Here is a 12,637-nt window from a genome sequence, read left to right as displayed (position 1 = left end):
AATAAACGTTTTTATTTTTTATTTGTGTTAGTTTGCAACTGTAATCTACGCATGGCAAGTGCGATGAACCTCGAGTGTTCCAAAGGTACACAGAGGTCAAAGTTCAAAAGTCGAAGTGCTGTGCTGTCTGTCGTTATTCAATATATTTACGTGCGAATCATCGTCTGATCAAAGGCTAGGGGCTGTGCTTAGGTTTGCTGTCATCTGAAAGTTTTCTGCACACATTTTCAGCGAAGGAACTGTAAAACATGGATGAACGTTTGAAAAGACTAGCGTTGCATTTCGTTCCCAGACAAGGCGAGCTACCTGACCAAGTTAAAATGCAGGATACCAGTGGCGCTGACGTGGTGAGTGTAGAAGAAGCTGAACCTGCTATGGAAGGAATCAATCTTCCAAATCCATGTATCAACGATATTCCTGACGCAAACATTATCAACGAATTGCTTCCCGACCTGCCCAATGGACCACTAGACGACTACAGGAAGAAGGCATCGTTTAACTGGAAAGAAATGAAAATGTTTTTAGAAGGAGAAGATATTGTACGATTTCAGGTTAGATATAAATTATAAAACTTTAGTGTCTTTTAATAAATGCCAGGGACCCAGACACAGGTACCTGTCTTATCAGTGGAGTCAAATTATGTTATATTATGTATATACACATGCAAGCCAAGTTGTATGCATATGAACATAAAACATTGGATTTATACTCAAGGGTTGTTCAACATCATGACAACACACGTCAACGTGAGCGGTTCTACACAACAGACTACAGTGCTCAAATATGAATGAAACATGAAAAATTGACAATTTACCCCTCACTTTTTATATGCATGTATAATAATTTGTAGTCCATTATTATTTTGATCCATTCTGAGTTTTTTTATCCTGAACGAATTGGGTGTTATATCTAATAGTTAACTCTATTTATTCATTTTAGTATTTTACATTCTATCTACATATATAGACACACAGATTGTCCATTTGCCCTGAGTAAATTGAATTCTAGTCTGTAAGATAGAAATTTCTGTCACGTTATCAGCCAGCTTAAGATTAGATATAACTTTATTACAACAGTATAGAAAACTGACAATTCTATTTGTGTACATAACACAGGCTAATGTTATAAGTATGTAAGTAAAACAATTTTCTTGATCAAATATTTTTACATGAGTTTAGATACATACAGAGAGCAATTATAATCTCATTTTGTTTTGATTGCATTTTAAATCTAAATAGCTCTTTCTTTTCTATACTCTTGAATTCTGAATTCAGGTTAAGAAGCCTGGTAGAGGCTGAACAACACGATGAAAAGTCTTAGACTGGTCTCTTATATTTTACAGCGTAATCAAATTAATTCAAAATAGAACATTTGAGCATTATTGTTATATTACTAACTTTTAACTGTTTATTCAACGTCTGGTTACAGAATCATTTCTGGAGCACATTAGAAAGAGACCCATTATTTGCACATTCTCTGGAAGATTTGAAAGTTGAAGAAAAACGTGAGATAACTTTCAACCGAGTCAAACGGATGGTAGAGTATGACTTCTTACCAGATGCTGACTTGATACAGAATCCTATGAAATACTCTTACTTGATCAATATGCTGGGGATGTATGATTGGTCAATGTCTACTAAGATGCTGCTGAATAAACAGGTAAGAAAGAGAATGCGTGATTGGGCAATGTCCGAATAAACAGGTAAGAAAGAGAATGTGTGATTGGGCAATATCCGAATAAACAGGTAAGAAAGAGAATGTGTGATTGGGCAATATCCGAATAAACAGGTAAGAAAGAGAATGTGTGATTGGGCAATGTCTGAATAAACAGGTAAGAAAGAAAATGTATGATTGGTCAATGTCTACTAAGATGCTGCTAAATAAACAGGTAAGATCTTAAGAAAGAATGTGATTGGTCAATGTCTGAATAAACAGGTAAGAAAGAGAATGTGTGATTGGTCAATGTCTGAATAAACGGGTAAGAAAGAGAATATATCATTGATTCATGTCTGAATTGACTGCAGGTTCTAAGAAAGAGAATGTGTGATTGGTCAATAGTTGCTAAGATGCTACTGAATAAACAGGTAATATGATTGGTCAGTGTCTGCTCAGATGATGCTCAGTAAACAGGTAAAAAAGAGAATGTCTGATTGGTTCATGTCTGAATAGACAGGTGATATGAAAGAGAATGTGTGATTGGTCCATGTGTGAATAGATAAGTAAGAGAATGTATGATTGGTTCATGTCTGTTAAAATGATGCTGAATAAACTGTTAATAAGTCTTCATCAAAGACATACTCATTTATTTATTTATTTATTTATTTATTTGTTTGTTTGTTTGTTGTTTGTTTGTTTGTTTGTTTATTTATTTGTTTATTTATTGATTAGGTTTACAAGTATCATGAACTTATTTATTTATAAGTGTATAATTGTTTTCACAGATGTTTGGTGGTACAGTTCAAGCTACTGGATCTTCAAGACATGAAGAAATAGTGAAACAGAGTGAGAAGCTGCAGGTAAATAAATTTGACAGTTAGCTTGTCTCTCAATTCTGTTTGAAGTTATATGATCTAAAGTGACACACATACCATAGACTGGTTGGCTTTGCTACTGCTTTACTGCAGTTGACAGCAGTGGATTATTCGTGGTCCATCACTCTCCCCCCATCTTCCCAGTAATTATGCTATGGTTTTTGTGATGCTGCGCTCAGGCCAACTACAAAATGATGACATTTTGTAAAAAATAGGTTTTGAGAATGCAGTATTGGGTTAATTATCAGTGAAACTGAAACATAGAAATAAAGATTTTATTTGCATTCCATAGAAGTTTTGTCTTGTTCACTAACAAATCAATTATGCTAATCCAGTTCAGTTCAACCGTGTATTGTTTCTTCATGAATTATCGATATATAAATCAGAAAGTTGAAAAATTGTCCTGTAGGTTGTAATCGTACTCACTATTTTCACAATCGAATGAAGATTAGCAGTCACATAAATTAGATTTCGCTTTCATACAAAAACTTATTTAAGAGATCACTGATGTTTATTATTCTAGATAATCAAAATCACAAATAACTGATGTTTACCAGTCTAATATCTCCCAGTCACATTGAATTGAATTGAATTGAAACTTTATTTCCTACAAAAAAAAATCAAAACAACAACAGCAATGACAGTGATAATTTGGTCCACTTCTTTTGGATGTATGTCGATAATTATAGGAATGTAGCTAGAAATTGTCATGCATAGACTAATTGAGTTTAGCTGCTCTAAATCTTGACTGTAAGATATACTGTGTCACTCTGCCCTCACTGGCCTGATGTATGAAAGGGGTTGACCGCAGTTCTGTGACACATGCACTGCTTCATGCAACCAGTGGCCATGACAAAACATTTTAAACATCACTTGGCCAAATTTGGTGCGCCCTCTTGTGGTGATTATCTGAGAAATGGTCACATATTCAGTAACCAGAATATGGTGTATTCTATTTGTAGGCGTTTGGTTGCTTTGCACTAACAGAACTAAGTCATGGAAGTAACACCAGAGCCATGAGAACTGTAGCTGTGTATGATGAAAAGACAAAGGTAAAGTGACTTGATTGTACATATTGATAAAAAATATGAAATATGTTAAATTATTCATTGCATTATTGATTGATGTTGAGTTATGTGATTTGTGATGCAGTGAATCTAATTTTGATCATTTTATAGTGAAGAACATGCAGCAAAGGTTTATAGGCCAATGTCCAATTTGGGTTAGCAATATTTTATTAGCCAACGTGTGATTAGGATTTTGAGTACAGATGAGAGCTGTTGTCAAGACAACAATTTAAGATAACTTCATCTTTGCAATAAAATGTAGCATTAATTGAAAAAGCAATGAATATTCCATGATATTGGAGGAGTCATGAATATTCATTGTTCAGCCATGAATATATTTGTACTGACTCCCATGATGCAATAGCCCATAGTAAAGATACCCTATAAAGGCACAAGATCAACTGAATGTTTCAATCTCAGAAAGTAATTGTAGATGGTGTCAAGAAATGACTCTCCGGAACCCATAGTGTATGAAAATGCTTTTATTTTGTGTGGAGTGATGTTCTCCTTGAAACTGTCCACATTTGTCTTGTTATCAGAGTCAACACAACTTGTCCAGTGTGAAACCCCCTAACTATCTCACCTTCACTTCCTCTCCTTATCCACAGGCATTTGATTTACATACACCAGATTTTGAGGCAACTAAGTTTTGGGTTGGCAACCTTGGTAAAACTGCTACACATGCTATAGTGTATGCACAGTTATACACATCTGATGGTCAATGTCATGGACTTCATTCATTTGTTGTACAAGTACGTGATCCCAAGACTTTGTTACCAATGACTGGAGTACTAGTTGGTGATATTGGCAAAAAACTTGGCCAGAATGGACTGGACAATGGGTTAGTTTGCAGTCTATTATATATACTGCCATTTTTTTTAATTTTTGTAAAAACACAATTCAAGAAAAAAGGCAATGCAGACAAGTGTTTTGTGTTTATTACATGTCTCCAAATATATTCAGTACATTTGTATTGGTTGTTTATGTGTGTGTGTGTGTGTGTGTGTGTGTGTGTGTGTGTGTGTGTGTGTGCAGTAAAGCAGGTGTTTGACATGTATGTGTGTATGTCCATGTGTGCATCTGTGGGTGCCCGTGTGTATATGTGTGTGTGTTCATGCATGTGTGTGTATGTCAATGTGTATACGCCTGTGTGTATGTGTGTGTGTCTGTGTATGTGGGGAGGGGAAGAGGGATATAGGAGGGACTTCCTCAGTGGACAGGCCATTGGCATTCATCTAAACTAGCCGGCACAAAAAGATGCCATCCACTACAAAACATTCTATTGTTCTTGGATGTTATTACTAAGTTGATAATATAAATACTAATTATGACACCTGCCATTGAAAATATATGTAAGGTAACACATCTGAGAAGAATAGAAGAATGGCAGTTTGAAACAATGAGCAGGAAGATATTCAAAGCTGGCCTGAGTTCATTCTGTAGACACCTGTGGTAAAACATGTGTGAAAGTCATAGATAGCACCCCTCACTACTAATATTAGCATATTGTAGCACAGTCAGTCTGGAAAATGATAATACTGAGGCAATCAATAGTGGGAAGACATCTTGCTAGAATTGACAGCTTTTCAAAACAATTATGACCACCTGTCATTTGATATGTACTTTGCTTACTATATCAAGGAAAGGTACCAGGTGGTCAGAAAATTTACCTGCCACAAAAGTTCATGACTCCTCAATACACTAACTGCAACTTCAATCAAATGGCCAATAGCTCACTGAATGTTTTCCATCAGTAGTCAATTCATACATGATGTTTCAGGGTTTTTGGTGATTGACTCAACTGCAAATTTTTTTCTTTGGAGATAATATTTTGAATTTGGAAATACTAGTAGTACCACACAGGAAGGAAAATAGTTGCTATGCAAGTGGAAGGAAAATATATTGTTCACATACTTTAAAGAGTTCATGCGAGTTTTATAACAAATATTATAACAGATTTACCATATATTGTTATGCTAATTATATCATGAATATTAATTACTTCATGAATATTAATATAGTCCAGGACTGAGGTTACAGTCTGGAGGTCTCTGATATAGATACACTGTGAGTGAAATGCTTGACAGTGTGTAATATTTTGTTTTTTGAACAATTTCAATAAATCTTTTCAGACCTGCTAAGTAATGTACATTTATTTGTCCTTCAGATTTGTTGCCTTCAATCATGTACACTTGCCCCGTGAGAGTCTATTAAACAAAACAGGAGACGTGAACAGTTCTGGCAAATACATTTCATCATACAAGGTAATGACACAATTTAACAAACCTTTTCAAAAACCATTTCCTAGTGTTCAAAAACCATTGGGAGATTCTTTTTTTAAAATTGTTGTTGGCAAAGAGAAATAATATTTAACATGTTTTGATAGTAATAGCTAGGATGCTGTTTGCTACTTGATGTCCTCGGACACCTCTATTAGCTCGGAGATGTTTTTTTTTCTGAAATGTCAAAGACTCAAGGGGATAAACTTTCAACTTTGCTACTTTCAAATTCAACTACGTTCTTCTATTTTCAATTGTTTTATTTTTATGAGCACATAAAGTTCATGTCATTAGTTTTGTTGACTAATCATTGTAAACTCATGTGTTTGGTATACTTATATTGTGGGGGATTAAAAGTTTACCCCTCATTTTTCCTAATCTATGATGCCCTCATGTGTTGTTTGTTGACTCATATTTTGAACACAGCAGAACCAATGACATAGACATATGTTGTTGTGATGTAGAACAAACCAGATTATATATTCCATACTTTTTTGTTCATCTTGGTTTATGCATGATATAGTGGAAATTAAATTTATTTGATTTTATGAATGTTTTAGGATCCAAATAAGAGGTTTGGTGCTGCTTTAGGGGCGTTATCTGGTGGCCGTGTTGGTATCACTGGTATTGGTGTAACTAACATGAAACTATGTATGCCTATAGCAATCCGCTATTCAGCCGTTAGAAGACAGTTTGGTCCAACAGATGATAAGGAAATACCAGTCTTAGAGTACCAACTTCAGGTAAAAAGATGTCTGATTGTGCCCTTATTTGGTCAATTTCAGAGAGAAAAGTTGTATGATTGTGTCCTTATTTGGTCAATTTCAGAGTGAAATGTCTGATTGTGCCCTTATTTGGTCAATTTCAGAGTGAAATGTTGCATGATTATGCCCATATTTGGTCAATTTCAGAGTGAAATATTGTATGATTGTGCCCTTATTTGGTCAATTTCAGAGTGAAATGTTGCATGATTGTGCCCTTATTTGGTCAATTTCAGAGTGAAATTAAATGTTGCATGATTGTGCCCTTATTTGGTCAATTTCAGAGTGAAAAGTTGTATGATTGTGTCCTTATTTGGTCAATTTCAGAGTGAAATGTTGTATGATTGTGCCCTTATTTGGTCAATTTCAGAGTGAAATGTTGTATGATTGTGCCCTTATTTGGTCAAATTTAGAGTGAAAAGTTGTATGATTGTGTCCTTATTTGGTCAATTTCAGAGTGAAATGTATGATTGTGCCCTTATTTGGTCTATTTGAGAGTGACATGTTGTGTGATTGTGCCCTTATTGGTCAATTTCAGAGTGAAAAGTTGTATGATTCAGTTGAATTCAAAGAGGTATACCATGCAGGCATTATTGAGGAATTCAATATCCAATTTTTTGATACTGTAAATGTTTTTGTTTTGACATGCTAACAGTTTTCCACATTTTGGCACCACATAATTTTCAAATTGGGAGATGAAATATTTTGACTACAGTGTTCTTATACTCTGATGACTTATATAAATCTGATTCGGTGCAAATTATGGCGTATTTATTTGTGACTTCACATGGTACGTCTTTTTAAACATAAATTCAGGAATATGTTGACATAGAATGAGAATATGGTCAAATATCACCAACAAAATGTCCAGGATGTTAATTTTTAAATACTGATACTATTTCTCAATAGTTTTCTTCAGGAAAATCAGGTGACCTAAGGGGCCTTGTCACTTTGACCCAATAGACTCATAGTGACAAACCCCTTAAGTCATGAGTATTTTGTTGCTGATTGATGAAAAATATTGGGGATTCTATAGTTATTCTACAAGCATAATTTATGTAAAATCAGGAAAAACACATTCAGTTTGGCTTGCCTGAGGTATAAAAAGATTTTTCTTTTATTTTGACAGCAATGGCGTCTCATTCCATATGTTGCTGCAATGTATGCAACCGACTACTTTGCCAAGCAATTTATGAAACACTTTGTGGAATTGACAGTGGGTAATATGATTGGTGCTGGAGGTGCTAGACAGGTATGTTAGATTTACAGTGGGTAATATGATCAGTGTCAGAGGTGCTAGACAGGTAAGTTAAACATAGCATGTGATTTGCATCCATTATGTCTTTCTGTGGTTCATCCAATGAACACTAATTACTGTAGGATAACACTAAATAATTTTTTTGCTTTGTTACAACATTCATCCATTCCCCAAAATATAAATATTATCTATACAGTACAGATACAGTAATGTGTGGTGATAGATTGTTACAATGATAACAGGACTAGGGGGTTTAGATAGTTCATTAGCAACTGATTGAGTCCAACCCCTGTTGTTTTCTGAATTGTGTCTCTTCTTTACCAGCAAATATATATTCCAATGAACATTTCTATTGCAAAAGATGTAATGTGTCCTGTGAGAAAAGGGTACAGATACAATGCTAAGTTTAGAATGATTTTAGTTTCTGAATCAATTTCCATTATGTAGGCAAATGTTAAGCGGTAAGGTTTTACCAGTAATCCATTATCTCGCTGTTCGTTCCCCTCTGTAGGCAGAGCTTGGTAAGGAAATTCACGCCATTTCTTGTGCCAGTAAGCCGTTAACTGGATGGTTAGCCAGAGATGCAGTACAAGAATGTAGAGAAGCATGTGGTGGACACGGTTATCTAGCTGGTAAGTAGTAATGTGGTTGTCATGGTTACCTAGCTGGTAAGTAGGACTGTGGTTGTCATGGTTTCCTAGCTGGTAAGTAGTAGTCATGATTTTAATGACTTCAGTTGTTTACTTTCCAACTGATAATAAACAGGCTAACTTATCTACTCTTGCATCACCACTGTGTGGCACCTATATAATTGTTTATTTTGCATTTACGTTTGTGTGTGTGTGTGTGTGTGTGCGTGCGTACGTGCGTGTTTGTGTGTGTGTGTGTGTGTAAAACATCATGTCTCATGAGTAAAACACCAAGGTATCTTCACTCCTATAATATTTTTGTATACAGTGAACAGACTAGGAGACATCAGAGATGACCATGATCCCAACTGTACTTATGAAGGAGACAATAATGTCCTACTACAACAGACTAGCAATTATTTATTGACTGTGGCAGAAAATAACCAGAAAGGTACGTCAAGTTTGATTTGAAATGAATATTTATAGAAAGTTGGCAATTTTTTGGTATTTTTGTCTCTGATGATGAATTGTGAATAATAGAAAGATGACATCATAACACTATCAGATTGATGTAGGAAAGGAGAAAAAAAATTAAAAAAGAAATTCTATGTGAGCTTTGAATATGTATAAAATGATGTTTAGTAAAGATAAACAAATGTAAATGAATGTTAATGTATGTATTACACACACACATGTACACACATCAGATATACAATCATGTACTAGTACACTTTTCAGCAAAATTCTAGTCAAACAGTGCCCTCAGTGGCCAAACTATACAAACTTTTGTTTTTCTGATAACCTGATTATGACATATACATGTACTAACAAGAGTGTCCTGCTTTCAGGAGAGATATATGCCTGCCATTGAAATTTCATAAATTCTTTTCCCTGTCAGGAGCTGCAAGTGTGTCACCCATAGGCACAATTGATTTCTTGAAGAATTCATCTGAGATTTTGAAATGGAAATTCAATGCTACAACTACACAACAGTGTCAAGATGCAGCAGGTAAGTCAGTCTGTTTATTGCTATGTAATGTGACCCTAGGAATATCAGTGGAATGCACGTCCTGTTGTTCAGAATTTCCATTTCCCAGGCAGATATGTGTAGTCTGCAAAATTCAATTTTTTTGTTGACGTGAGGATAAGGATGAAGAACAATGGACCACTGTTGAACTGTTCAATAGATGCACATTTTGTGTTAAAACTAGGGAGTTAGTTAGGTTAAGGTTAGGGATAGGAATAGGGTTAGACTCCCTAACACAATGGGGATTTGTATTATATTCCAAAGTGCTTGTTGCCTTCACATAAAACAATCATGAATATTTATGTTCTGCTATTACATATACATATCTGCTGACTCCCATGATGCAATGTGTATCTTGTAAATGGCAAACACCACCACAGTACAATGAATGAGGAACAAGTTTCAAATCGGTGTTTTCCACCAATCATACGTACATACATACTGTAAGTGATGTAAAATTATGTAATGATTTTCCAGAACCCAAGATTTACTAAAATACCTGAACATTCCCTTTAATATCTTGCAATAATGTGAATTTAATACAACCGTATATTGTCAAATATCTTACAGTTCCCCTGGCAGCATATAAATGGTTAGTCTGCTATCTATTGAAGGAGAGTCAAGCAAAACTACAGCAAGAATTGTCCAGTGGTAAGGATTCCTTTACAGCCAGAAATGATACCCAAGTATTCTACTGTAGATCTCTGGCATTGTCATTTATTGAGGTAAGCATTCTACTGTAGATTTCTGATGTTGTCATTTATTGAGGTTAGTATTTCACAGTTAGTGTGAGCCTCTCTGCTAGACTAGCAAGAGTCAAGTCCCCTGTGGCAATTTTTTCTTGTGATAGATTATTTCAGTCCAAATTAATTTACAGTACAGATTTTTATTATAGATTCTTTTGTTGACCTGATCAGGCTCACCTACTATCAGCGACATCAGCCTGTGGGTGAACAGAACCATAACTGAATTGGATTTATAACACTTGGCACAGCATGTTGGAAGTACTGAGACTTGTATTACATTCCATCATTTGATAAGAAGTTTTATGGCCTCTTACATAATAGTCCATATTCACAAACAAATTACTAGCTCCTCTCCTGGCATTTCATGTACATGCAAAGAGGCCTTAAAACTGTTCTTATCAAACCATGAAATATAATACAAGTCTCTGTTGTTCCAACATTCTGTGCCAAGTGTCATTAATCCCGATTCATTTGTTTACTTTCCCTATTTGTAACAGGATCCGTTCGTCCACAGTCTGATATCAGAGATTGTAACAGGATGAAAGCTAGTCAGAATTTTCATAACATTTTGAGTTGAGTTTGTTGACACCATCCATTCGTGTTAAGGCCAGGCCCCAGAGCTAAGGAGGATGGGGGTATGGCAGGGTGATTACAATGTCTTCAAATTACAAACATAAAACAAACAAAGGTAAAACATTACAGATGCAGTACATGTAAGCCGCCATATGTAAAATTTAACATAGAAATATACTGTCTGCAAATGTACAGATTAACGGAAACATGTAAAAGAGAAATGAAATTGAAAAATTGAAAAGATTGTGATAAAAGATAGGATAGGATATGAGTTCTCATCTTTGATTATAACTCTTTGCAGCATACTGCACTACAGTGGTTCTATGACTACGTCAACGACGCATCAATTCCCAGTCAATTAGCTAATGTACTCAAACGTTTGTGTGTAGTGTACGGATTATGGAGCTTGGAGAAACATATGGCAACATTGTATCAAGGTAATTAGTTTTTTATTTTATATCAAAACTAGATGTAAACTGAAAATGTTCTTAAATGCACAGAATTTTGATTGCTATTGAGTCACATATTATATTGAAAGTGCATTGATGTGTGAAGGAATGAAGACAGCGCCCTCTCTTGATAAAACCTGAACCTATCTCTCATACAAAAAATGTAATAAACACCACTCCACGAAATAAAGGCATTTTTGTAAACTTTGGTTTGCACAGAGTAATTTTATGATTATACATTACTTATATTACATGCGATTGCCAAGAAATACAAAGTGAAAATTATTGGCCATCCACTGTTTAGTGGCAGCCCTTATAAAAAATAAGTGGTCACACGGTGTCTCATGGGGCTAGCCTCATCAATATGGGAATATGGGACAAATGCTGAATCAATTCATTATTTATTATCAGTACCTGAATTGTGACTGAATGTTTTATATACAGGAGGATATTTATCTGGAGGTGAACCAGCAAGATTGATAAGAGAATGTATTCTGTTACATTCTAACAACTTGAAGGATGATGTTGTATCATTGGTTGACGTGGTTGCACCACCTGACTTTGCATTGAATTCACCAATTGGATTGTCAGATGGACAGGTGAGTTAACTAGGAGTGTATAGTAAGTTTCATTTGAATTCACCAATTAGATTGGCAAATGGAAATGGACAGGTGTAGTAAGTTTCATTTGAATTCACCAATTGGATTGGCAGATGGACAGGGGAGTGAGCTTTGCAATTTAATTTGCATATAACTAATTTGTTTAGCAGATGGTCAGGCCAATGACCTGCTTAGTCTTACTTAGATGTATTTTCAGTCGTTTTATTTTAGGCATTTATCACTAAATTTCTAAAAATATTTTACAATATTTTGTTCAGATCTACAAAAACCTGTATTCTGCCATCATGAGGACTCCAAAAGTGCTGGAAAGACCAACATGGTGGAGAGACTTTGCCGAAAAGGCAAAATTGTGAACACATTGGACACATTTACTAATGACATGACTGATCCTGATATTGATATTTGCTGCAGAATGACAGTACTGTTTTGTAGATATTGGAGGTAATTTTTTAAACAGTCTTAAATTGTGAATTCACCATGTTTCATGAAACCTTGGATATTAAATGAGATAAAATGCATTGCTTTAATATCAGTATGCCCGTAGGTACCAAACTTAGGTACTAGGTGGAAGTGATATAAGGGCCTTGCTTGCCAACTTCCGTTACATGCATTGTCTACTGTTTCTATTGGTATAGTAATTCTATAATAATACGAGCAGCCCCAAGCTGCCAAGCATAAGGCTCATATGTCAATTCCA

General features: G+C 35.1%; 1 protein-coding gene across 1 annotated transcript; it reads left to right on the top strand.

Annotated features, from left to right (window-relative positions):
* Nucleotides 1–248: 248 nt before the first annotated feature.
* Nucleotides 249–12,335, top strand: LOC144449740 (peroxisomal acyl-coenzyme A oxidase 3-like). Its single transcript, XM_078140317.1, has 15 exons — nt 249–551; nt 1,429–1,659; nt 2,442–2,516; nt 3,494–3,583; nt 4,207–4,439; nt 5,766–5,862; nt 6,438–6,620; nt 7,768–7,890; nt 8,408–8,528; nt 8,854–8,976; nt 9,424–9,534; nt 10,123–10,277; nt 11,173–11,308; nt 11,765–11,919; nt 12,198–12,335. Exons 1-15 carry the CDS (start codon nt 249–251, stop codon nt 12,291–12,293), a joined length of 2,232 nt encoding a protein of 743 aa, XP_077996443.1. The 3' UTR covers nt 12,294–12,335.
* Nucleotides 12,336–12,637: the final 302 nt, after the last annotated feature.

The sequence above is a fragment of the Glandiceps talaboti genome, chromosome 18 (genome assembly GCF_964340395.1).
Source record: "Glandiceps talaboti chromosome 18, keGlaTala1.1, whole genome shotgun sequence".
NCBI classification, from domain to species: Eukaryota; Metazoa; Hemichordata; class Enteropneusta; family Spengelidae; genus Glandiceps; species Glandiceps talaboti.
The sequence above is the reverse complement of the archived record's forward strand: the minus strand, read 5'-3'. Positions and strand labels throughout refer to the sequence as shown.

Excerpts from the sequence above, each read along its gene's own strand:
- LOC144449740 (XM_078140317.1), top strand. The coding sequence starts at position 249 with ATGGATGAACGTTTGAAAAGACTAGCGTTGCATTTCGTTCCCAGACAA. Across the intron at positions 552-1,428 it reads AAGATATTGTACGATTTCAG|AATCATTTCTGGAGCACATT; the intron begins GTTAGATATAAA and ends GTCTGGTTACAG. Across the intron at positions 8,529-8,853 it reads TGGACACGGTTATCTAGCTG|TGAACAGACTAGGAGACATC; the intron begins GTAAGTAGTAAT and ends TTTTGTATACAG.